Genomic DNA, 26,378 nt, shown 5'->3' with positions numbered 1-26,378 from the left:
CAACTTGATCCAGATTCTCCCGACAGGGTTGATGCAGTCCTGGGCTTACCCTAATGCATGCAAGGACTTGTAGCCTTGCTTTTCTTAGGGGATCCAATGGGGGAAATCAGAACCACAAGTCCCTGCATGCAATGTGGTAAGCCCAGGACTGCATCAACCCTGTCAGGTGAATCTAAATGTAGTTGGCAACCCTAGGGATCGAGGCAGAGCACAGCATACACTGTACTCCCCTCTAATGGGGTTCTTGCACTGCTTCCTAGCCCCCTTAAGGATCTGAACGTGTATACCCTGGAGGAAAGGAGAGACTGGGGTGATATGATAGACATTCAAATATTTGAAAGGTATTAATCTACAAACGAACCTTTTCCAGAGACGGGAAGGTGGTAGACCTAGAGGACATGAATTGAGGTTGCATGGGGGCCAACTCAGGAATAATGTCGGGAAGTACTTTTTCACGGAGAGGGTGGTGGACATGTGGAACGCCCTCCCGCGGGAGGTGGTGGAGTTGAAAATGGTAACGGAATTCAAAAATGCATGGGATGAGCACAAAGGAATCCTGTATAGAAGGTGTGGAACCAATTAGATGTCAGCACCAGTAATTGGGAAGCAAAGCCAGTGTCGGGCAGACTTTTACAGTCTGTGCCCTGATCGTGGCTTGACAGGTTTGAATGGGTGGAAAGGGGCTTCGATGACAACTTCAGTAGTTGGAGAACAAGGACAGTGCTGGGCAGACTTCTATGGTCTGTGCCCTGAAAATGGTGGATACAAGTAAAGATAACTCTAAATGTCAAATTAGGGCTTGGATTATCATCAAATATCTATCAACGATAAAGTATACAAAGATATCCAATTACTATGTGTACGTGATGCATTGATTTAAACGAGGAAAAGCCTCAAATGCTAAGGAGAACTCCTTTGTTGGTGAACCAACTTAAGGGAGCCCCCTTTCATTCATCATAGGCTGAAAAACCTCTAAATATACAATTTCAAACTTGAACCTGATTGATCCATATCTTAAAGGTTCTAAGATGCACTTACCTCAACAGCCTTGTAGTCGTATTTCAGGTTCAAGTTTGAAATTGCGTATTTAGAGGTTTTTCAGCCTATGATGAATGAAAGGAGGCTCCCTTAAGGTGGTTTACCAACAAAGTTCTCCTTCGCATTTGATGGATACAAATCAAGGTCAAGTATAGACATAAAGTAGCACATATGAGTTTATCTTGTTGGGCAGACTGGATGGACCGTGCAGGTCTTTCTCTGCCATCATCTACTAGTGCCCACGTGTTAGGTCACCTAAAGATAGATGTCAATCTTCAATTTACCCCTAAGTGGTGGGGATAGGGGGTAGGGGGAAGGGTGGCCCATGGTTGGGGGAGGGGGATGTCTTCTGAAAAGTTGTGCTTGGGAACCCAGAATCTGAACTTTCCACCTCTGGTTCTCAATGTGTTTTTGCCAGCAGTGGCTCTCTGAATCTTTTGTCTCAAGGAGCTTGTCCAGCAAACATCTGCTGATATTCACCTGGAGTCTAGGAAGAAATATTTTGCCATTTCCTCATCCGTGACACACACCCTGAAGTATTCCTATGTGAAATGAATTCCACAGGCTGAAATGAGATGTATAAACCCTCCGTGAGTGCACTCGTCCCACATTCCCCTATGGCCCTGAGAGCAGTCCATTTCCAGAATGCAGATGTTATAACATCTGGCCTGTGCTGTTACATACAGCTCTTGTTCCGCTTCCCAGTAAACATACACAGGGAACAAGCTGTACTCTGACAGTCCAGCAAACAGAACTGAAATATCTGATTCTCTCCGGCTCGGATCAGCCCGTTATGCCAGACCAACCATCTTTTCTGTCTCCGTACTTCTGTTTTCCCTCAAGGGTTTCTTCTTCCTGCCGTGAATGATGAAAGGTGCGTTAGCATCTTCTTGCAAAGCTTAAATGAACACATTTAGGGGACTTTTTACTAAGGTGCACTGAAAAATGGACTGCGCTAGTGTAGTGCGTGTTTTGGGCGTGCGCAGATCTATTTTTCAGGGCGCCTGTAAAAAACAATGCCTTTTAAAAATGTTTGCCAAAAATGGACGGGCGGCAAAATTTAAAATTGGCGCGAGTCCATTTTGGGTCTGAGACCTTACCGCCAGCCATTGACTTAGCGGTAAGGTCTCTCGCGTTAACCGTGCGGTAATCACCTACGCACATCAAGTCAGAGTTACCGCCCGATTTTCGCCATACGCAATCTGCGCTGTGTACTATCTATCCTCTGGAGCGACGATTGTGCGCCGATTGCGCTGTGTACTATCTATCCTCTGGAGCGACGATCGTGCGCAGATTACGCTGTGTACTATCTATCCTCTGGAGCGACGATCGTGCGACGATTGTGCTGTGTACTATCTATCCTCTGGAGCGACGATCGTGCGCCGATTGCGCTGTGTACTATCTATCCTCTGGAGCGACGATCGAGCGGAGATTTTTTCTGTTGATGACCAATTTAGGAACATTTACTGGTTGACAGTTTCCTAGACTCCTGATGCAGGCCGGTTAGGCCGAAACACGAGTCATGTCGGGTCATTCTTATAGTTTCCAATAAAGACAATTTTGAACACCAGCTGTGAGAGGTTCCATCGCTCTACTGTTTTTCTATTTGGTGTCTCCCTTCCAGTGGAGCATTTTGCCTTCTGTTTTTGACAGTTTTGATTAAATATAGGTGCACCATTGCGAGTTTGCATAAGTATTCTAAGACCGCGTAGGTGCCCAGATGATGTCATAGAACTGGCACCCAGTGCATGCCACTAGGGTACATCAATTGAGGTGCTATGTTATACAATTGCCCCTTTAGGGCTTTATTCTATAATGGTTATGCTCCTAAATTTATAAGTATAATTTGTGCTCCTAAATTTACGCTCATAAATTTAGGAGCATAAATGCTTATGCATAGAATAGGCCCCAAATTAGCAACATAAATTTAGGAGCGTAGATTACACTCATAATTTAGGAGCATAAATTTAAGAGTGTAAATTTTAGGATCGTAAATTTAGGAGCATAGATTACACTCGTAATTTAGGAGCATAAATTTAAGAGTGTAAATTTAAGAGCGTAAATTTAGGAGCATAAATTTAAGAGTGTATATTTTAGCAGCGTAAATTTAGGAGCCTAGATTACACTCGTAATTTAGGAGCATAAATTTAAGAGTGTAAATTTTAGGAGAGTGAATTTAGGGGCATAGATTACACTCGTAATTTAGGAGCATAAATTTAAGAGTGTAAATTTTAGGAGCGTGAATTTAGGAGCATAGATTACGCTCGTAATTTAGGAGCATAAATTTAAGAGTGTAAATTTTAGCAGCATAAATTTAGGAGCATAGATTACACTCATAATTTAGGAGTGTAAATTTATGAGTGTAAATTTTAGGAGAGTGAATTTAGGGGCATAGATTACACTCGTAATTTAGGAGCATAAATTTATGAGTGTAAATTTTAGGAGCGTGAATTTAGGAGCATAGATTACACTCATAATTTAGGAGTGTAAATTTAAGAGCGTAAAGTTAGGAGCATAACCTTTATAGAATAAGGCCCTTAGTGTGCTTGTCTATCAGGCAAAGTGGGTGACGGCATTTTCTACAATATTTGTTTTGATGCAATGCTTGTGCATTTCTATCCAATTGTGACTATGGTTTCACAGCTACTCACTGCTGTTTTCCGCACAGGATCCAAACCAGTAGGATGCCAATAACCAGGGCAACAGCACTTGAAGCTAGAAGGAAGGAAACAGAAGACAAACGTGACAAGATGCTTTCTCTTTACCATGCTGCTGTGAGTAGCATCCACCACTCTCCTGGTGACCTTGCGACCTTTCCTCTTCCCTACCTAGCCCGCTACTGTGTGTTGGGCTGGTTTCCACTGTGTGCGTCTTAGATACATGACAGGAGATAGATGTGCAATCTTCTGTCTACTTCCCTTGAAAGATTTGTCACCCGTGTATGGAGATTTTGTTCTCATGGATATTTCCTGTGCATATTCTACAAGCCCAGCTGGCTGTGAGTCCCCTGGACATGTTTGGAAAGCCCTGCCTTAGCTCCTTAAATCACTTTTTCCATGGCCTCTCTTTCTTGGTGATAATACTTCTTAGGTTATCAGATTTTTGGTGAGCAAATGTGAAATACTTGTTTTCCATGGTACCAGTAAGGAAGTAAGCAGCTCGCATTGGGAGACAGTGTCCAGGTGACTGCATAAGCACATTTGAAAGAACAAGAGAGAGCAGGACCCCTATGGGACTCCACATGGAAAAGTCCATTAATCTGAAACTTACTGTCCCATTTTCATCTTCTCAGAGAAAAAGGACACAAAACATATCACAGTTCCCCTAGTGCCCCCAGGCCAACAGGAAAGAGTGATATACAACGTTAATACAGAAACTAACCCCTCTTTTATCTACCATCAGGTGAAGGTGATTTAACACTACCAAAATGGTTTCTCCGCTGAAACCATGCCTGAAGCTAGATTGATTCCTGAAGCCAAATTACGTATTTGATTCTAAGTAGTCTTGAAGTTATGAGACCACTGACTCCATCAATGCGGCCAAGAAGGGGAGGTGGACAATTGGTTTCGTTAGGACACATAATTTTTAGTGTGATGGCCCCCTCTTTGTGGAATTCCCTCCCCTAACACCTTCTTCATTTAGAAAGTTTGTTTGATAGGTTTAAATCAGGATTGAAGGCCTTTCACTTTGCAGACATCTGGGTTTGAAATGTAGGGATCTGTCGTGTGGAACCCTTTTCTCTTTTATTTCCTCTCTAAGGATGTATAGTTCTTTTCTGCCTTTTCTTTTCTTTTTTTTAAATTTGAATTAACTTTTGTAAACCATCCTGAAAGGCTTCCTCATTGGGCGTGTATTAAGATTTTAATAAACTTGGAAACTTCTAGTTGTACCAGTAGCATAGCTAGGACTGAATGGACCTTGGGCAATGAGAAATGTGGGGAGAGACAGATGGGGCAATGCTGGATGGTGGGGATAAGGGAAAGAGACCGAGACAGAGAAGAGATACTGGATGGTGGAAGGGAAGGGGAGAGAGAGACAAGAGAGAGGATGCTAGCTGGCAGGGGGAAGAGAGAGATGAGAGGTGATGCTGGATGGTGGTGGAAGAGTGAGAGACCGAGAAGATGCTGGATGGGAGGGGTAGAGAGGAAAGATTAGTGGAAAAACTGGGGAATAAGAGAAAGGAGAATTGGAGGGAAAGAGATGGAAAACTGATGGAAGAGGTGAAGAAGACAGAAGGAGAGAAAAAAAGACATATGGACGGGAGACCCTTGGAAAGAGTTAAAAGAAGACAGGAAAGCAGTAACCAGAGACAATTAGAAAAATGGCCAGACAGCAAAAGTAGAAAAAAGAATTTTATTTTTAATTTAGGATGAAGTGACACGGGAGCCATGTTAATCCACTTTAAAGAGTTAATAAATATGAAGAAAAGACAAATACATTTTTTGACTAGCTTTCAGAGACCAAAACCTAATTTTCTACGCCAGGTCAGTAAACATGGGAAATACATGTCACCTCCCATATCTCATTCTAATTTTAACAGTCTTTTTCAACTTCTCATCCCCAGCAATGTCTCTCTCAAGTTTCAAGCTTAGTCTGCAGAAGTGTCTCTCTTTCTCTCATCCATCTTTCCCCCTCCCCAACCAGTCTCCCTTTTCTTTCTCTTTCATCATGGGGAAGAGGGGCATTAAAAGAGAGACAGACAGGCAGCTGGGTGGACAACAGTATAATAATTGTCTGTCCATGTTAACCTCAGACTCTACCAAAAACTCAGTTTTTCTGCCCTTGGTCAGGGTCTGAAGCCAGAGTGTAAGATACCCTTCATGAACTGAAGAGAAACCTAAACTCTCCCATACCTGCAGCAATAAACGTGACCCAGGGCACAAGATCAGAGGAAGGGGTCTTCAGTGAAGGGCTGGGTTTTTCAGGTCCTGGGAAAGACAGAAAGGTCACACTTTAGTTATAATACTATATAGCTTCTCAGCTCAGTTTTATCCTGTTTTACATTTGAATGTGACCTGGGGAGCTTCCTGGAGATCTTTTGCACCTCACCATTTTCCAGCACAAAAAAAGCGCCTCTTTTCCAGGCACGCTGAGCAAATGGATATGCGTGCGTCCAAAACAACGTGCCTACTCCAGTGCAGGCCACTTTTAGGCACCCCTTAGTAAAAGGTTAAATTAGGCTGCTTGGCAGTGCAGGCAGTGGGACTGAATATTGCTGGCACCCGCATAACCCCGGGCCCCTTTCCCAAACACCGCCCCCAGTACCACCCCTAACCTGCCAACTTTCTCTGAGGCTGGTTAGAGGCGATATTCAGCGGTTTAGTGCCGCTGAATATCGGGGGTTAGGTCACCCCAGGGGATTTTAGCGGGCAGAAGCCTCTCGTGTCCGCTTAAATTCCTGTGAACATCGGGGGGGGGGGGGGGGGGCAGTTCTTCTGGCCTTTGTTCAGGGTCTGATGCCAGAGTGTAAGATACCCTTCTTAAAATTAAGAGAAACCTAAAATCATTTACAAAGAACCCTTCCCTCATACCTGCAGTAATAAACGTGACCCGAGGCACAAGATCAGATGAAGGGGTCTTCAGTGAAGGGCTGGGGTCTTCAGGTCCTGGGAAAGACAGAAAGGTCACACTTTAGTTATAATACAATATAGCTCCTCAGCTCAGTTTTATCCTGTTTTACATTTGAATGTGACCTGGGGAGCTTCCTGGAGATCTTTTGCACCTCACTAGTGAGCCCCTGGATAGAAAAGACCAATTAATAATGTCACCTTACCCTGATCATCCAATCCTGGATTTTGCCCCAGGACCTGGAGGAGATGTAATCTTGCTGTTCTTCTTTAACATAGCAACATGGTAGATGACAACGAAAAAAGACCTTTACACCTTATCCAGCTGCCCAACAAGATAAACTCTTTGCATAAGGTACGATGCAATACTACACATGTATAAGAAAATAAGAATAGCCCAGTATCTGCCTCCAACAGTGGCCAGTTCAGGTCACAAGTACCTGGCAGAAACCCAATTAGTAGCAACATTCCATGCTACCAACTCCAGGACAAGCAGTGGCTTCCCTCATGTCCATTTCAATAACAGACTATGGACTTTTCTTCCAGGAACTTGTCCAAACCTTTTTTTTTTTAACCCATTTTTAGGTATAACTTGTCTGGAATGTTTTTACGTTTGGGGAGCGTGCCAGGTGCCCTTGACCTGGATTGGCCACTGTCGGTGACAGGATGCTGGGCTAGATGGACCTTTGGTCTTTCCCAGTATGGCACTACTTATGTACTTATGTATACGCTAACCGCCAGGTACTTGTGACCTGGCTTGGCCACTGTTTGGAAAACAGGATACTGGAATAGATGGCCCATTGGTCTGACCCAGTATGGTAACTCTATTATGTTCTAAATTCTAGAATCCAAGGAAACGGCAAGGCAAACGATCCACAAACTCAAAGGTAAAAAAAAACAACGAAGCAGATCAGTGGTAAATGTAAACAAGCTTTATTAATAAAAACGCATATAGAGTATACTGCCCGACACAGGCTGCGTTGCACCCAGCAGGGCTGCGTCAGGGGCTACTCAGTGAACCTTACTGTAAATACTTTCTGACAAAAGTGTGTTCCAGTAACAATTAATGCTCAAGAAATAGAGGGAATAAATTCTCACAAGCTCAGAGTTCAGCCACTACTGAGACGCATAGGCGCAGACTCCGTGGGTGCTGTGGGTGCTCGAGCACCCCCAATATTTCACCCACCGGAAGTTCCCTTCGTCCCTTCTCCCTCCCTCCCTTCCAGGCCCCCTCCCTGCGAATTTGAAAAGTCATCATTGTATCTCGTCGGGGTTACTGCGGCAGCAGCGGTGAAAAGCGTGCAGGCTTGGCGCTTAGTTCAGTCTTCCCTTCTCTCTCTCTCAACTCTGGTCCCGGGAAGACTGAACTAAGCGCCAAGCCTGCACTCTTTTCACCGCTGCCGCCGCCGTAACCCCGATGAGGTAAGATGATGACTACTGCCTAGCTATCGCGTTCCCCGGGCGGTAATTCCATTTTTGACACACGCCCAAAACACGCAGTAGAAAATATTTTTGCTCTTTTCTACCACGTGGCGCATACCCAGCGATAATCGGCAGTTCGTGCGCGCTGGCCGCTTACCACCCGATTAGCGTGTGAGACCTGGTAGTTAAGGTCTCAGCCCGAAAATGGACGCGTGCTGGTTTTAATTTTGCTGCACGTCCATTTTCCAGCACAAAAAAGCGCCTCTTTTCCAGGCACGCTGAGCAAATGGATATGTGTGCGTCCAAAACAACGTGCCTACACCAGCGCAGGCCACTTTTAGGCACCCCTTAGTAAAAGGTTAAATTAGGCTGCTTGGCAGTGCAGGCGGTGGGACTGAATATTGCTGGCACCCGCATAACCCCGGGCCCCTTTCCCAAACACCGCCCCCAGTACCACCCCTAACCTGCCCACTTTCTCTGAGGCTGGTTAGAGGCGATATTCAGCGGTTTAGTGCCGCTGAATATCGGGGGTTAGGTCACTCCAGGGGATTTCAGCGGGCAGAAGCCTCTCATGCCCGCTTAAATTCCTGTGAACATTGGGGGGCCAGTTCTTCTGGCCTTTGTTCAGGGTCTGATGCCAGAGTGTAAGATACCCTTCTTAAAATTAAGAGAAACCTAAAATCATTTACAAAGAACCCTTCCCCCATACCTGCAGTAATCAACGTGACCCGTGGCACGAGATCAGGAGAGGGGGTCTTCGGTGAAGGGCTGGGGTCTTCAGGTCCTGGGAAAGAAAGAAAGATCACACTTTAGCTATAATACTATAACTACACTTGAGACTATTTAGACGGAGGAGATTGGGGCAACTAGAAGTCCCGAGAGTGAAAAGCACTAGTGAGCCGATGATGATCGGAAGCAAGCGCAGGTGCTGGAGGCTGTTAGCGCCATACTAGCACCTGTGTTTGCTACTGCCAGGGGCGGAGCCAGACCTCGGAGGGAGGGGGGGTTCAGAGCCCGAGGGAGGGGGGCACAGTTTACCCCGCCTCCCCCAGCCGCCGACCCCCCTCCTGCCGCCGATCCTCCCCCGTTGCTGCCGTTGCCAGGGGCCGTCGCTAGACGAAGTGTTCTTCAGCGCCGGTCTCCGGCGCCTTCACTGATCTGTTTCTGACTCCTGACGTCCTGCACAGGGCTACATACAGGACGTGCACGCAGGACGTCAGGAGTCAGAAACAGATCAGCGAAGGCGCCAGAGACCGGTGCTGAAAAAGACTTTAGCTGGTGGGGGTTGGGGACCCCCGTCAGCAAAGGTACCTGGCGGCAGCGGGGGGGGGGGGGGTCAAAAGTAGAGGGGGTAGGGGCTAAATCTGTGGGGTCCCATGCTCCCGTGGCCCCACCTGGCTATGCCCCTGGCTACCGCCCCATGATCAGAGCCCCCAAGTGCGTGCAACAACGTGCTCGTGGGCTCTGAACGCAACTAGCATGCAAAACAGGGCTTTTAGCGCAAGTAGCATGCAAATGCATGCTAAACCTATTCAGCCTGAATGATCAGTGACCATGCCGCCAAAGATTGGCTTGCTGGCCACGGCAAACCCTAGGCCAGCTCAGAGCTGGCGTTAGGGTTTGCAGACCATTGAGGAAGAATGGTGAGCCCTGTCCAGCATTCAAATGCATGCTAGCTGGCCGTTCCCCCCAATGCAGCAGCACCCCCATAGGAACCCCGACCCAACCCCCTCCCCCAGCAACAGGGGCTGGAGGTCCGGCGGAGCTCTCATCCACCCAACCCCCCCCCCCCCCCGAACACAGGTTCAGGGAGGGCTGGAGATCTGGTGGGTCTTCAGCCCCTCCTAACCCCCCAGCATCTCCTCAGATGTCCCTGGTGGCCCAGTAGTAGACCGCAGGTCAATCCCCCCCCCCCCCCACACACACACCTGGTGGTTTAGCGGCCCTTCCCCACCCCTACCTTCAGTTGGAGGAGGGAGGTGGCCTCCTTCCTCTTCCATCAGCGCCGCCTCGAAAATGGCGGTGCCCAGCCCTGACCAGTGCATCCTCTCCCACCCCCTTCTACTTGAGTTGCAATGGGGAAAAGCAAGCAAGTTCTGAAAGGTTGGCGACCTGGGTGAAATTCACCACTGATTCTGTAGCCCTTGTTATCCAGATGACTAGTGAGATAGGTCCATCTCTCCCATACTTACCACTATCCACACATTCTCTGCTTGGTTTTTCCCAGAGGGTCATTCCTTTCTCCTGGATACACCTGATGGTCCCTGAGCACTGGGGGCTTGATTTACATCCATGCTTACACACATAAAGCAGTTCCTGTCCTGGGGGATATTTTCCCGCAATTATATTTACTCTTGCATGCTTGATGGACTTACTCCCACAGTAATCTGTAACCAAAAAGTAGCAGCAATTCTATTACAGTGACTGGCTTATCATTAATCAAGATGCTGTAGAATCCCTTTCACATAAGAACAGTGGTCCCCAGCAGGGGCGTAGCTAGGTGGGGGCATGGGCCCCCACAGATTTAGTCCTGGCCCCCTCTACTTTCGACCTGCCACCGCCGCAAGGTACCTTTGCTGGCGGGGGTCCCCAACCCCTGCAAGCCTTAATCTTCATCAACACTGGTCTCCAGCTCATTCGCTAATTTGCGCGACTCACAGCACAGATCAGCGAATTCACCGGAGACCGGCGCTGAAGAAGACTATGGCTGGAGTTGGTTGGGGTCCCCGCCAGCAAAGGTATCTTGCTGCGGCAGGGGAGGGAGGGTCGAAAGTGGCGGATCGGGGTCGGCGACTGGGGGAGGTGGGCTAAAATGTGCCCCCCACCTTGGGCTCTGGACCCCCCTCCCGCCGAGGTCTGGCTACGCCCCTGGACTCCCCAGTGCTGTACTATTTACCCTACGCCTAGTCAGATTATTAAGATCAATATACATGAAAGAAATTAGTGTATAATGAATCTCTACTGCACGCAAATAACACTCTTTTGTCTAGTAGACACAAGAGGATGCAGTACCATCAGTGGCCACAAAGTGTCAGTATCGCTTATCCATTTCAAAGGTGTTTATCTTTTGATCAGGCAGGCACTTCATGGTGGTACATTTATAAAGAAGGAAAAGATCCACATGTTGTCTTTTTTTTGGGGGGGGGGGGGAGCAGGGCAGAATAATGAGGAGTCATTTTCCAATGAACTAAGGCAAAGAATCCTATGTTTTTGAAAAGTTTATTGATACCAACAAAAAAAACACAAGGTACTTTCACTCAACTACAAATGCTGGAGGCATAAAAAATATTCAAACTCAAAAGCAGACTCGACATGGCCGTGTTTCAGCGGTGATGCCTGTGTCAGGAGTCACTCAATCCAATATTGTTGTCACGCAAATATATTATAGTGAGCCTCTACTTATGGTCAAACCAGTTACGCAATAACCAGATGCGCCTGGATAGCATACAAGGGGGCATTTATGCGAGCAGGGCACGACGAGGCATTGGTGTCTCTCATAATTGCATGCATATTATAGAATAGTTACACAAAATACAGTCCTCAATTAAACTGAAATCTGCATTAGACAATCCACTATGAGGAATGGCTAAAGCGGCTAGGGCTCTTCAACTTGGAGAAAAGACAGCTGAGGGGAGATATGATAGAGATCTATAAAATAATGAGTGGAGTGGAATAGGTAGACATGAATTGTTTGTTTACTCTTTCTGAAAATACTAGGACTAGGGGGCACACAATGAAGCTACAAAGTAGTAAATTAAAAACGAATCAGAGAAAATATTTCTTCTCTCAATGTGTAATTAAACTCATTGCCAGAGAATGTAGTAAAAGCAGTTAGCTTAGCGGGCTTTAAAAAAGGTCTGGATGGCTTCCTAAAGGAAAAGTCCACAGACCATTATTAAAATGGACTTGGTGAAAATCCACTGCTTGTTTTTAGTATAAGCAGCATAAAAGGTATTGTACGTTTTTGGGGATCTTGCCAGGTATTTGTGACCTGGATCGGCCACGGTTGGAAACAGGATGCTGGGCTTGATGGACCTTCGGTCTGTCCCAGTATGGCATTACTTATGTACAAGGGTGATGAAAATGGTAGGGAGGACAGACCACCTTCTTTATGAAGAGAAGCTAAAGACATGAGAGCCTTTCAGTTTGAAGAAAAGGCAACCAAGAGGGGATATGATAGAAGTTTATAAAATTATGAGTGGGGTGGAATGGTTAAATTTATTTTATTTTAGTTACATTTGTACCCTGCGCTTTCCCACTCATGGCAGGCTCAATGCGGCTTACATGGGGCAGTGGAGGGTTAAGTGACTTGCCCAGAGTCACAAGGAGCTGCCTGTGCCTGAGGTGGGAATTGAACTCGGTTCCTCAGGACCAAAGTCCACCACCCTAACCACTAGGCCACTACTCCACTGTTGCTACTATTTGAGATTCTACATGGAATGTTGCTATTCCACTAGCAACATTCCATGTAGAAGTCGGCCCTTGCAGATCACCAATGTGGCCGCGCAGGCTTCTGCTTCTGTGAGTCTGACGTCCTACGTACGTGCAGGACGTCAGACTCACAGAAACAGAAGCCTGCGCAGCCTTCTACATGGAATGTTGCTAGAGGAATAGCAACATTCCATGTAGAATCTCCAATAGTAGCAACATTCCATGTAGAATCTCCAATAGTATCTATTTTATTTTTGTTACATTTGTACCTCCCCCCATGCTTTCCCACTCATGGCAGGCTCAATGCGGTTTACATGGGGCAATGGAGGGTTAAGTGACTTGCCCAGAGTCACAAGGAGCTGCCTGTGCCTGAAGTGGGAATCGAACTCAGTTCCCCAGGAACAAAGTCCACCACCCTAACCACTAGGCCAGTTGTTAAGACGTTTAAATAACACAAATAAAAAAATAAAAAAAAACAAGAGAATACTCTAAACAAAGCATACAAAGTTTTTTTCCCCATACTGTAATTAACAAATAGACTCTTTTGCTTGTTGATGTGGTCAAGGTGACCCACACAGCAGGGTTCAAAGGAGGCTTGGATAAGTTCCTGTAGGGAAGCCCATAAAAAAACTCTTAAGAGAGCCAATACTTATCCCTGGAAAGGACCTATAAGAAGTAAATTTATTATGTTTTGGTGTTTTTATTAAATTATGTTTTGATTTTGATTGGTTATGTACCGTTGGAGAAGGGATACAGGGCTGGTCTGTCTTGGTATGGTACATCTTATGTTCCTATGGACTGAGGCTAGGGTGGGTGGGTATATTTCAGAGGGCATCAGGGAGGGGTGGTGAAGAGAGAGAGCAAAGTGTAGGGGAACGAGGCAGAGGATGACTAGAACTGGGGACAGACACCGTCCTGCCCCCCCCCCCCCCCAGTCTTGATTCGTCCTTCTATCTTAACGTCATCTTCCCCTGAAATTTCGAGTCTGTTAAAGTCATCATTGGAAGAGCGGCTAGAAATCCTGTATATTTACATATGTGGTGTTGCAATACACATACTACTTTGACCTCCGCTTGTGTTTGGGTAAGCTGAGACATATGGAGATACCGTTGGTGATGAGGCAGAGCAAGGTTTGACTTTGAGTCTCAGGAATCCTCCTGTTTTAACGGACCACACTTCCTCCAGATAAACTTTACAGAAGCCTTTGCATAACATTTTTACCTGTGATGTTATATCTATTGCTGGTTTCTTCTTCTGCATTCTGTTTGTCTTCTGAAGTTGTTATGTTACCTGAAAAAAGAGAGAGAAGGATAGAATTTAACATTGGTACTTTGTTTAAAGCGAGTACAGTTAAAAGTGTGATTATTTCATAGCAAAAATAGCACATGAATGTATTGTGCATTTCAAAACAACTTCAGTGCTAAAATCATAGTAACATAGTAGATGACGGCAGAAAAAGACCTGCATGGTCCATCCAGTCTGCCCAAGACAAACTCATATGTGTATACCTTACCTTGAATTTGTACCTGTCCTTTTCAGGGCACAGACCATATAAGTCTGCCCAGCAGTATTTCTCGCCTCCCAACCACCAGTCCCGTCTCCCATCACCGGCTCTGGTACAGACCGTATAAGTCTGCCCTCCCCTATCCTCGCCTCCCAACCACCACCCCCTCTTTCCCCCAACTGCTCCGCCACCCAATTTCAGCTAAGCTTCTGAGGATCCATTCCTTCTGCACAGGATTCCTCTATGCATATCCCACGCATGTTTGAACTCCGTTACCGTTTTCATCTCCACCACCTCCCGCGGGAGGGCATTCCAAGCGTCCACCACTCTCTCCGTGAAAAAATAGTTCCTGACATTTTTCTTCAGTCTGCCATCCTTCAATCTCATTTCATGTTCTCTCGTTCTACCGCCTTCCCATCTCCGGAAAAGATTCGTTTGCGGATTAATACCTTTCAAATATTTGAACGTCTGTATCATATCACCCGAGGAGGATTTGGGGGGGACACCGGTGCCGGAAAGAATATTTGAAGCGGGGGAGTCGGAGAAACTAAACAAATTCTCTGTAACCTTGGAGGATGTAATGGGTCAGTTCAGCAAGCTGAAGAGTAGTAAATCACCGGGACCTGATGGTATTCATCCCAGAGTATTAATAGAACTAAAAAATGAACTTGCGGAGCTACTGTTAGAAATATGCAATCTGTCCCTAAAATCGAGTGTAATACCGGAAGACTGGAGGGTAGCCAATGTTACTCCGATTTTTAAGAAAGGTTCCAGAGGAGATCCGGGAAATTATAGACCGGTGAGTCTGACGTCGGTGCCGGGCAAGATGGTGGAGGCTATTATTAAGAATAAAATTGCAGAGCATATACAAAAACATGGACTGATGAGACAAAGTCAGCACGGATTTAGTGAAGGGAAGTCTTGCCTCACCAATCTAATGCATTTTTTTGAGGGGGGTAAGCAAACATGTGGACAATGGGGAGCCGGTTGATATTGTATATCTGGATTTTCAGAAGGCGTTTGACAAAGTGCCGCACGAAAGACTCCTGAAGAAATTGCAGAGTCATGGAATCGGAGGTAGGGTATTATTATGGATTAAGAACTGGTTGAAAGATAGGAAGCAGAGAGTAGGATTGCGTGGCCAGTATTCTCAGTGGAGGAGGGTAGTTAGTGGGGTCCCGCAGGGGTCTGTGCTGGGTCCGTTGCTTTTTAATGTATTTATAAATGACCTAGAGATGGGAATAACTAGTGAGGTAATTAAATTCGCCGATGACACAAAATTATTCAGGGTCGTCAAGTCGCAGGAGGAATGTGAACGATTACAGGAGGACCTTGCGAGACTGGGAGAATGGGCGTGCAAGTGGCAGATGAAGTTCAATGTTGACAAGTGCAAAGTGATGCATGTGGGTAAGAGGAACCCGAATTATAGCTACGTCTTGCAAGGTTCCGCGTTAGGAGTTACGGATCAAGAAAGGGATCTGGGTGTCGTCGTCGATGATACGCTGAAACCTTCTGCTCAGTGTGCTGCTGCGGCTAGGAAAGCGAATAGAATGTTGGGTGTTATTAGGAAGGGTATGGAGTCCAGGTGTGCGGATGTTATAATGCCGTTGTATCGCTCCATGGTGCGACCGCACCTGGAGTATTGTGTTCAGTACTGGTCTCCGTATCTCAAAAAAGATATAGTAGAATTGGAAAAGGTACAGCGAAGGGCGACGAAAATGATAGTGGGGATGGGACGACTTTCCTATGAAGAGAGGCTGAGAAGGCTAGGGCTTTTCAGCTTGGAGAAGAGACGGCTGAGGGGAGATATGATAGAAGTGTATAAAATAATGAGTGGAATGGATCGGGTGGATGTGAAGCGACTGTTCACGCTATCCAAAAATACTAGGACTAGAGGGCATGAGTTGAAGCTACAGTGTGGTAAATTTAAAACGAATCGGAGAAAATTTTTCTTCACCCAACGTGTAATTAGACTCTGGAATTCATTGCCGGAGAACGTGGTACGGGCGGTTAGCTTGACGGAGTTTAAAAGGGGTTAGATAGATTCCTAAAGGACAAGTCCATAGACCGCTATTAAATGGACTGGAAAAATTCCTCATTTTTAGGTATAACTTGTCTGGAATGTTTTTACGTTTGGGGAGCGTGCCAGGTGCCCTTGACCTGGATTGGCCACTGTCGGTGACAGGATGCTGGGCTAGATGGACCTTTGGTCTTTCCCAGTATGGCACTACTTATGTACTTATGTACTTATGTACCCCTGTTCCTCCTTTCCTCCAGGGTGTACATGTTCAGGTCAGCAAGTCTCTCTTCATACGTCTTGGAACGCAAATCCCATACCATCCTCGTAGCTTTTCTTTGCACCGCTTCCATTTTTTTAACATCCTTCGCAAGATATTTTATCATCATGTCCACTTTCTGGTGATTTCTGGTGGCCTTTCTAAACCTCATTATCCTGGCTTGTGCAAATTCTAGTATGGAATATGCTACCAGTGAATGCCACGCCTCTTAATTCACCCTCATAAGGCAAGTCACCACCTCACACAATCGGTCTTCTCCAAAGACCTCTCCACTGGCATGCTTTAACTCGAAAAGCTTCAGTTGCATCCCCTTGAGAGCTCCTCAACGGCCTAAGAGGCGTGGTGCGGGTAATGTCTTGGTTTTTCCCTCTGTTTTGATGGCAGGTGGCTCTGAGTGGCCTGTTGAGTGGAAGTGATGATTTTATACTGGTAGATTTGATTTCAATTTTCTGTGGCCTGTTGAATGAAAGTGATGATTTTAATGCGGATAGGTCTGATCTCAACTGAGTCTATGACCTGTTGAGTGAAAGTGATGATTTTTACGTAAGTTTGATCTCAGTTGAGTTCTGTGTACAGCATAAAATGTATTGTACGTTTTGGGGATCTTGCCAGGTACTTGTGACCTGGATTGGCCACTGTTGGAAACAGGATGCTTGGCTTGATGGACCTGTATTGTACTTTTTGGGGATCTTGCCAGGTACTTGTGATCTGGGCTCGGTCTGTCCCAGTATGGCAATACTTATGAGTGACAGTGATAATTTTATGCTGGTAGGTTTGATCTCAGTTGAGCGAAAGTAATGATTTTATGCAGGGTAGGTTTGATTTCAATTGAGTCTATGGCCTGTTGAGGGACAGTGATAATTTTATGGGACAAGAAATTTCTAGTGCAACAATAGTTCCAAAAATATGGAAAGTATGGATAGTCAACTTGACCAAAATATAACTAAGTGACTCCCCAAAATTTTAACAGTACGCTCAAATTATAATCATATCAACATTTTATATTTCATTATTAATCTCTCTATATAAAAGGCAACACCAACGTTCTATGAAGCCTCCAGCCGGAAGTGTGAAGGGGGCGAGATATCCGGTTTCCCTATGAGTGTCTGCCCCGCCCTCTATGTAACACAGTCAGTGAAGGAAAACAGCAGAGCACGAAATCAAATCGCTGGCTCTGTAACAGTGAAGGACTCAGAGGGGGGAGGGGAGAGAGGCCAGAGGGCACGGACACACACACTCCCACATGCACACAGAAGAAAACACTGCTAGCCCCCGTTTCATTTGCATCAGAAACGGGGCTTTTTTACTAGTGATCTCATAATTATTAATCTTTTGCATTTCTTCAATGTCAACTTTTTCTTGCGGGAGGAATAAAACCTCAGAAAAGTCAAGCGTACCACAAAAGCAGTGCACCCATTCTTCTTTGGTAGCGATACGTGTGGGGAGATCAGGGGAGGGGGAATCAGGGCCCCCCCCCCTCCTTAATTTCTGCCCTGGGCCCCACCATGTCTAAAACTGGCCCTGCTGGCTTCAGATTTATGAGATTCTTGACATACTACCTTTCTGTGGTACAATCAAAAGAGTTTGTAAATTGCAGTCAGACATTTTCTCTGTCCCTAGTGGCCTCACAATATAAGCTTTGTACTTGGGTGCAGTGGAGGGACAAGCTCAGGGTCACAAGCAGGGGCGTAGGCAGACCTGACATTTTGGGTGGGCCCAGAGTTAATCTGGGTGGGCCCTTCTCACCCCCACCCCTACCCCTGTACAAACATACAATATAGTATTTTTTTTAAATGACCCGACGTCTGCCCATTTCTCCCTGAACCCCCTCCCCTGGTCCTACCTCAGAGCCGTTGTCTGTAGCAATTCCTATGGACAACCTGCACCAGCCCCTGCAGGCTTCTCTCTACCAAATTCTCATCAAAAAAACAAGAAGTGACATCATTGAGGGCAGGACATGATAGAGAGAAGCCTGCAGGGCTGGCGCAGGATGCCACCGGCAGTCTCTGAGGTAGACTGGGAGGGGGGTAGAGAGACAGGCAGATGCCAGGCCACAAGTGGAGAAGAGGGCAAGAGAGTAATGAGGCGCTGCCACTGAAGACTTTTGGGGGCCTCATGGGCAGCTGACGGCCCACCCTTAGCTACGCCACTGGTCACAAGGACCTGTAGTAGGACTAGAAACCAATCCCCCATGTTTGTAGCCTACTGCAGTAACCATAGTAACATAGTAGATGACGGCAGAAAAAGACCTGCTTGGTCCATCCAGTCTGCCCATGACAAACTCATATGTGTATACCTTACCTTGAATTTGTACCTGTCCTTTTCAGGGCACAGACCATATAAGTCTGCCCAGCAGTATTTCCCGCCTCCCAACCACCAGTCCCGCCTCCCATCACCGGCTCTGGTACAGACCGTATAAGTCTGCCCTCCCCTATCCTCGCCTCCCAACCACCACCCCCTCTTCCCCCCACCTGCTCCACCACCCAATTTCAGCTAAGCTTCTGAGGATCCATTCCTTATGCACAGGATTCCTTTATGCATATCCCACGCATGTTTGAATTCCGTTACCGTTTTCATCTCCACCACCTCCCGCGGGAGGGCATTCCAAGCGTCCACCACCCTCTCCGTGAAAAAATACTTCCTGACATCTTTTTTGAGTCTGCCCCCCTTCAATCTCATTTCATGTCCTCTCGTTCTACCGCCTTCCCATCTCTGGAAAAGGTTCGTTTGCGGATTAATACCTTTCAAGTATTTGAACGTCTGTATCATATCACCATTAAGCTACTCCTTCCAGGGGCGTAGCCAGACACCCAATTTTGAGAGGGCCTGGGCCCAAGTTGGGAGGGAGGGGGTGGCAGAAGAACTCTGCCTTGGCCAACAAGTGATTTGGTCTCTCCCTCGCTCGCCTGCATGCCATATGGTCTCTCAAATATCCCCCTCCCCTGCATACCTTGTAAATAGCAGATTTTCACCAGCAGCGAGCAGCAGCTAATACATACTTCTCATGTTGGCCCCACAGCCTTCCCTCTGATGCAACCTCCTGTTTCCGCATAGGTGGGAATACGTCAGAGGGAAGGCTGTGGGGCCAGTGCGAGCAGCTGCTCACTGCAGGCTAAGATCTGCTACTTAAAAGGTATGCAGGCAGGACAGTTGTTGGGAGTTTTTGGCTAGTGGGGCTCGGGGATCCCTGCCAGCCACATCATAGGTATGTTGTTACTGGGTGGGCCTGAGCCCAAAGTGGATGGGCCTGGGCCCACCCGGGCCCACCCTTGGCTATGCCACTGACTCCTCCACATCAGACTCTTATACAGCAGGTTCCAAAAGAAATCATGCTGTGTCCTTCCATCATGAACTGCTGCTGATGATTAGGTGACGAGCGATCAGATCTTCTAGCTACAGCAAAGTGTATCCTGCTCTGCAGGGCCGCTGAGGGGGGGGGCAGGGGGAACAAAATTCCCCGGGCCTCCAAGGGGGGCCCGGCGCCGGGGTCAAGCCGCCGGCGCTGCAGTTCCCTGTCTCACCTACCTGCCTCCTCGGCTCCGGGCCCCCTGCATTCGAAGCGGCAGTCACAGATTGCCCCCCCTTCGGGCCTTCCCTCCCTGTGTCCCGCCCTCATGGAAACCGGAAGTTCCATCAGATGAGGGCGGGACACAGGGAGGGAAGGCCAGAAGAGAGGCGATCTGCGACTGCTGCCTTGAATGCAGGGGGGCCCGGAGCCATGGAGGCAGGCAAGTGAGACCGCGGACTGCAGCGGTGGGGGGGCAGAGGTGGGGCGGCCTTGCCCCGGGCCCAGCCTAATCTCTCGGTGGCCCTGCTGCTCTGCGATGGTTGTAAGTGCTGCTAGGACACTGTATTACTCTGGGGCCTTTTTACTAAGGAGTGTAGCTGCCTACATGCATCTAACGCGCGTCAAATTAGAACTACCACCCGGCCACCACGTGTTTCAGGCAGTAATTCTATTTTTGACGCGCGTAGCAAACATGTGGCAGAAAATATTTTATATTTTCTACCGCGTGGCGCTAACCGGGTGGTAATCTGCAGCGTACGCGCACTGAGAATTACCAGCAAGTTAACGCGCGAGACCTTACCGCTAAGCCAAAGGGTGGCGGTAAGTTCTCAGGCCCAAAATGGACGCACGCTGGTTTTAATTTTGCCGCACGTCCTTTTTCGGCCACAAAAAAAGGCCTTTTTTTTTGCAGGCAGGCTGAAAAAAATGGACCTGCGCGCGTCCAATACACGCGACTACAGCAGCGCAGGCTATTTTTCGGCGCGCCTTAGTAAAAGTGCTCCCTCAGTGTTTGTTGTCCATGAATTCCCAGAGAAACGTGGAATCTCTCTCATCTGCTTTACCGTTTGCATTCTACTCGATGCTGGAGATGCCATCAAATGTATCTGAATCTGTAGCAAAAACAATTAGTATTCTGCCGTACAAAATGAATCAATCCAGAGTTCCAGGAGTCAAATCAACTTACCTATGCATTTAAGAGCTTTAGCGTTATTGATCCACTGCATCTTCCCTGAACTGTTTTTGCACTGAAAGTATCCTGTTGACCCGGCCGATCTCTTGTAACCAGGAAGACAGTCAACCTTTATTATGCTGTCCAAAATAAATTTTTCTATGGTGATTTCGGCAAATTTGACAATACTTTCAGGGGTGCAGATTTCTGCTAAAAAGAAAAACAGGAGATGAATGTCAGCAGCTTTTAGTGCAAGAGGCTTCTTGGAGATGGACAGAATCCGGGAATATTAACAACTAGTAAAAAAAGGCCCGTTTCTGACACAAATGAAACGGGCGCTAGCAAGGTTTTCCTCGGAGTGTGTATGTTTGAGAGAGTGTGTGTGAGTGTGTGTGTGTGTGTGAGAATGAGAGTGTGTGCGAGTGCGAAGTGCGTATGTGAGACACAGTGAGTGTGAAAGAGAGTGTGTTTAACACAGATACAGTGTGTGTGAGAGAGAGAGAGAGAGAGTGTGAGAGAGTATGTGTGCGATACACAGACTGTCTGTGAGACCAAGACAGTGTGAGAGTGACTGTGTGACACATAGAGAGTGAATATGATACAGTGTGAGAGATAGAGTGTGTGAGAGACAGTGTGTGAGAGTGAGAGAGAGAAAGACACTGACTGTGAGAGAGAGAGTGTGTGTGTGTGTGAGAGAGAGAGTGTGTGTGAGAGAGATACCTCCCACCCTCCCACCCTCCCCCCCAATCAGAGCCCCAGAACACTCCCCAAGCTTTCGGGCTTCCCCTCTTGCCATGGCTCCGCCCTGCCAGACAAACAGCTGACCCACGCCGATGCCTGCAGGCCCGGCCCCAACAGGATTGCCGGCTTCCAACACCCCGACGCTGCCCCTTTCCCAAAAATAAACGGGTCACCGTCGCCCCAGTGGAAGCGCCCTGCTGCCTGCACACGGCTCCAATGTCTGTCGCCGACCCCGCAGGCCCAACATCGCCGCTCCTTCGAGACGCTTTCCCTCTCACTGTTCCGCCGTCGACGTCATCACGTTTTGACGTGAGGGCGGGACAGAGAGAGATGGTGACAGACTGACAAACCTTACGAACCCTTCACTTCAGTGTGCCACGGAGTCAGCTTCAGAACGTTGGAGGTGCAAATTATTATAGTAGATAGGGAGAGGGCGTGGCCTAGTGGTTAGTAGGTTATGGGCACCCAGAAAATATGTTTTCGTTTTCTTTATTTCTTTTTCAGTTTGATATGAATGTCGTTAAGAGTACGTATTATTTGCACATATTCCCCCGGATTCTGTATAGCGCGCTTAGAGATATGTGCTGAAATCCAGGCGTATTCTATAACAACATGTGTAACTTAATTGGCTTAACAAGCTAATTAGCATTGATAACAGCAGTTGTCAAAATTAGCACTAATTGGCAATAATTAGAATTTACATGCACAATTCGCTAAACGTATTCTGTAAAACAGTGAGCCTAACTTCTTACGCGTGCATGCAAAAAAAGGGCGTGGTTAAGGGCAAGGAAATGGGCATTTTGTGGGCTTTCTGAAATTTACGTGTGTAGTTATAGAATATGGCTCTCTGCACCTAAATCTACGCACCGGGATTTATGCCACATCTCTCTCCTGGACAGCTCTTGCCTCGGGGCTTCTCTGATCCATTCTACTCCAGGGCATTTAACCACCTCCTGGCCTGAGCCCCACCCCTCTGACTCCGTTTTTGACATGACAGGTTAGTGCCACCTGCTGTAAGGAGGCTAAACTGCAACCTCAGTGAGGGAGTGTTTAGGGACACGTGCCTCTATACCACTCACTCCCTCACAGTTCCCCTTGAACATTCACACTTAATGAAATGCCCGTATACATTATATGATTGCGATTAGCAGATCTACGGGTAACTACATAAGAACAACCATACTGGGTCAGACAATGATCCACCTAGCCCAGTATCCTGTTTCCAGCAGTGGCCAATCCAGGTCACAAGTACCTGGCAGAAATCCAATTAGTAGCAACATTCCATGAAGAACCCCAAAGAATAACAAGATTCTGGAATCCTAAAGAGTATCAAGATTCCATGTGGAATCTCAAAGAGTAACAACATTCTATGCTACAAATCTAGCCTAGTATCCTGCTTCCAGCAGTGGCCAATCCAGGTCACAAGTACCTGACAGAAACCCAATTAGTAGCAACATTCCATGAAGAACCCCAAACAATAACAAGATTCTGGAATCCTAAAGAGTATCAAGATTCCATGTGGAATCTCAAAGAGTAACAACATTCTATGCTACAAATCTAGCCCAGTATCCTGCTTCCAACAGTGGCCAATCCAGATCACAAGTACCTGGCAGAAACCCAATTAGTAGCACCATTCCCGGGGCAAGCAGTGGCTGTCCCCATGTCCATCTCAATAACACACTATAGACTTTTCCTCCAGGAACTTGTCCAAACCTTTTTTAAACCCAGATACGCTAACCGCCGTTACCCATTAGTGTCACCTTTTACCATATACGTGCCAGCATTCTGTAACATATGCATGTATTTGGCACCTAACCGTAGGGGCTTATTTATATAACTGCCTTTTTTGTGTTTTAGCCTCAACTACTTCTGCTGAGCAAAGGTTCCAAAACAGACCAACCCAGTGGTTTGTTGATAGGTCTTCTGCATAGCAGTGTAGTGCTGAGTCTGATTCCCAGATCAGCCAGATATATGCATATGTTCAGGGCTGCCGAGAGACTGAACTGGGCCCTGGGCAGGGCTGCTACCGCCGCTGGACCCGGAGCAAGGCCGCCCCCCTCCAGGATCGCCGCCAGTGCCTTCCCCCCCCCCCCCCCAGATCGCTGCTGCAATTTAAATACCTTGTTGGCTTAGTGAGTTACATGGATAACCTAATCGAACCCTTTGAGAAAGAAAAATTGATACAGCAAATGAAGTTCTACAGGAGTAGGAAACGGTTAAGATTTTGAAAATGATAATAGACCAGAAATTTGAACAAAATGAATATTATTACAGACTAGTAAAAAAAAAGCCCGTTTCTCATTGAACTGAAACGGGCGCTAGCAAGGTAATCACCTTCTGCCATTAATGTTTTTAAGGGAAGTTCCAGCGTTCCCCCCTCTCTCCCTCCCAATTCCAGGGTCCCCCCCTCTCTCCCTCCCTCCCAGTTCCAGGGCCCTCCCTCCCAGTTCCAGGGTCCCCCCTTCCTTCTTCCCAGTTCCAGGGTCCCCCCTCCCTTCTTCCCAGTTCCAGGGTCGTTGTCCCTCCCTCCGAGTTCCAGGATCATCGTCCCTCCCTCCCTCCCTTCCAGTTCCAGGCCCCTTCCCTCCGAATTTTAAAAGTCATCCTGACTTACCTCGTCGGGGCTACGGCGGCCGGCAGCAGCGGTAAAAAGCGTGCAGGCTCGGCACTTCAGTTTTCCCTTCTCTGTCTCTCAGCTCTGGTCCCGCCCTCATTTCCTGTTTCCGCAAGGGCGGGACCAGAGCTGAGAGACAGAGAAGGGAAAACTGAAGTAAGTGCCGAGCCTGCATGCTTTTTACCGCGTGAGGTAAGTCAGGATGACTTTTAAAATTCAGAGGGAGGGGGCCTGGAACTGGAAGGGAGGGAGGGAGAGAGGGAGGGAGGGAGGGGGGACCCTGGAATTGGGATGGAGGAAGGGGGGACAGACGACGACCCTGGAACTCGGAGGGAGCGAACGAACTTCCGGTGGGTGAATATTATATGCAGCCTTCCCTTCCCTCTGAGGGTGGGGCACTGAGAGCGAGTGCGAGGCCTGTGGTTGGTCCCTTCTCCTTCTGACGTTGCATTTCTTTCCCTGGCAACTATACAGAGTTCCCTCGAGGGCGGGGCGATTACGAACCCTACGAACACTACACGGCTTCACTGCCACACTGCCACGGAGTCAGCTTCACAGCGTTGGAGGTGCGAATTATTATATCAGAAGATAATTAATATTGAGATTGTGTTACAGAACACTAGAACATGCATGGGTAAAAGGTGACACTAAATGGCAAATATCCTCGTATCTGCTAGCCACGATTCTATAACATATGCAGGCATTTCATTAAGTGCGAATGTTCAAGGAGGGTATAACTTTTCAGAATAAAGGTCTTTGATCTATAACATCTGGGCCTGAAGTCTTACACCCTACCCCTACCCCTGATTGGGAGGATATCACATGCTGAAGATAAGAATCAGATTTTGCTTCAAACAGATCTTTTGGCTGTGTTTCCTTACCTGTGAGCACTGTGGTCAGAGACTGACTTTCTGTTTTTTTTTATGGTAGAGACACGAAGGTACTAGAAAAATATAGAGGCAGCAAAGCAATAGAAATCGGACCATAAATGGAGAGATTGAGAGAGAAAAAAAAACAGATCCTGGATGAAGGATTACCAGGCGTCAAAAGGGAAGAATGGAAAGATGGGGAAAAACCAGAGAGAGGAGAAGGAAATTTACCAATTCCAAAAGAAAATCACAGTATAAAAACCACGTCAGTGAAGACTTCCAAATATGTCATAAAACTTTGTGAATTAAAATGTTGTAGTGTTAAAGATATCGGCCTGTTTATCCGACATTGCGGCATGGATGTCCAACCGCCACCTGAAGGTGAATATGTCCAAGACCGAGCTCCTCGTCTTTCCTCCTAAACCCACATCTCCTCTTCCTCCACTCTCTATCTCTGTTGATAACACCCTCATGCTCCCCGTCCCATCTGCTCGCAACCTCGGAGTCATCTTCGACTCCTCCCTCTCCTTCTCTGCGCATATCCAACAGACTGCCAAGACCTGTCGCTTCTTCCTCTTCAACATCAGCAAAATTCGCCCTTTCCTCTCTGAGCACACCACCAGAACTCTCGTCCACGCTCTCATTACCTCTTGCCTTGATTACTGCAACTTACTCCTCACCGGCCTCCCACTCGGCCATCTATCCCCCCTTCAATCCGTTCAGAACACTGCTGCACGTCTTATATTCCGCCAAAACCGATATACTCATATCACCCCTCTCCTCAAATCACTTCATTGGCTTCCGATCAGATATCGCATACAATTCATGCTCCTCCTCCTTACCTACAAATGCACTCAGTCTGCGGCTATTCACTACCTCTCTACCCTCATCTCCCCCTATGTTCCCGCCCGCAACCTCCGCTCACAGGACAAAGCCCTTCTCTCAGTACCCTTCTCCACCACTGCCAACTCCAGGCTCCGCTCATTCTGCCTTGCCTCACCCTATGCCTGGAACAATCTTCCTTTACCCATACGCCATGCCCCCTCCCTACCCATCTTCAAATCTCTGCTTAAAACTCCTCTTCAATGCTGCCTTCGGCACCTAACCGCTTGAGAAATATGAAATGGCCCAATCTATCCACCCTATCAGATTAACTGTTCACTCGTCCTCTAGATTGTACACTTGTCTTTAGATTGTTCTCTTGTCTTTTAGATTGTAAGCTCTTTGAGCAGGGACTGTCCTTCTATGTTTAAATTGTACAGCACTGCGTAACCCTAGTAGCGCTTTAGAAATGTTAGTTAGTTAAACTTACTTCTGAAGTCTTACTTCCTTTTTAAGTGAAAGAGAAGCATATTATCACTAAAAGATAAATATCTAAGGTTTTTTGGGTTGTTTTTTTTTTTTTTTTTTTTACTAAAGATTAGCTCGAGTTATTTGC

The 26,378-nt window shown here is 47.0% G+C and overlaps 1 protein-coding gene across 1 annotated transcript in view; it reads right to left on the bottom strand.

The window, feature by feature from the left end:
- Positions 1-1,829: 1,829 nt before the first annotated feature.
- LOC115478994 overlaps positions 1,830-26,378 on the bottom strand; it is a 91,935-nt gene continuing 67,386 nt past the window's right edge. The window contains exons 2-8 of the mRNA XM_030216697.1: positions 20,732-20,926; positions 13,680-13,748; positions 8,737-8,811; positions 6,570-6,644; positions 5,892-5,966; positions 3,690-3,753; positions 1,830-1,893 (exon numbers count right to left, since the gene is read on the bottom strand). Coding sequence (XP_030072557.1) covers positions 1,830-1,893; positions 3,690-3,753; positions 5,892-5,966; positions 6,570-6,644; positions 8,737-8,811; positions 13,680-13,748; positions 20,732-20,926 — 617 coding nt within the window. The remainder of the gene's footprint in view (positions 1,894-3,689; positions 3,754-5,891; positions 5,967-6,569; positions 6,645-8,736; positions 8,812-13,679; positions 13,749-20,731; positions 20,927-26,378) is intronic.

The sequence above is a fragment of the Microcaecilia unicolor genome, chromosome 10, assembly GCF_901765095.1.
Source record: "Microcaecilia unicolor chromosome 10, aMicUni1.1, whole genome shotgun sequence".
Classification (NCBI taxonomy): Eukaryota; Metazoa; Chordata; class Amphibia; order Gymnophiona; family Siphonopidae; genus Microcaecilia; species Microcaecilia unicolor.
The sequence above is the reverse complement of the archived record's forward strand: the minus strand, read 5'-3'. Positions and strand labels throughout refer to the sequence as shown.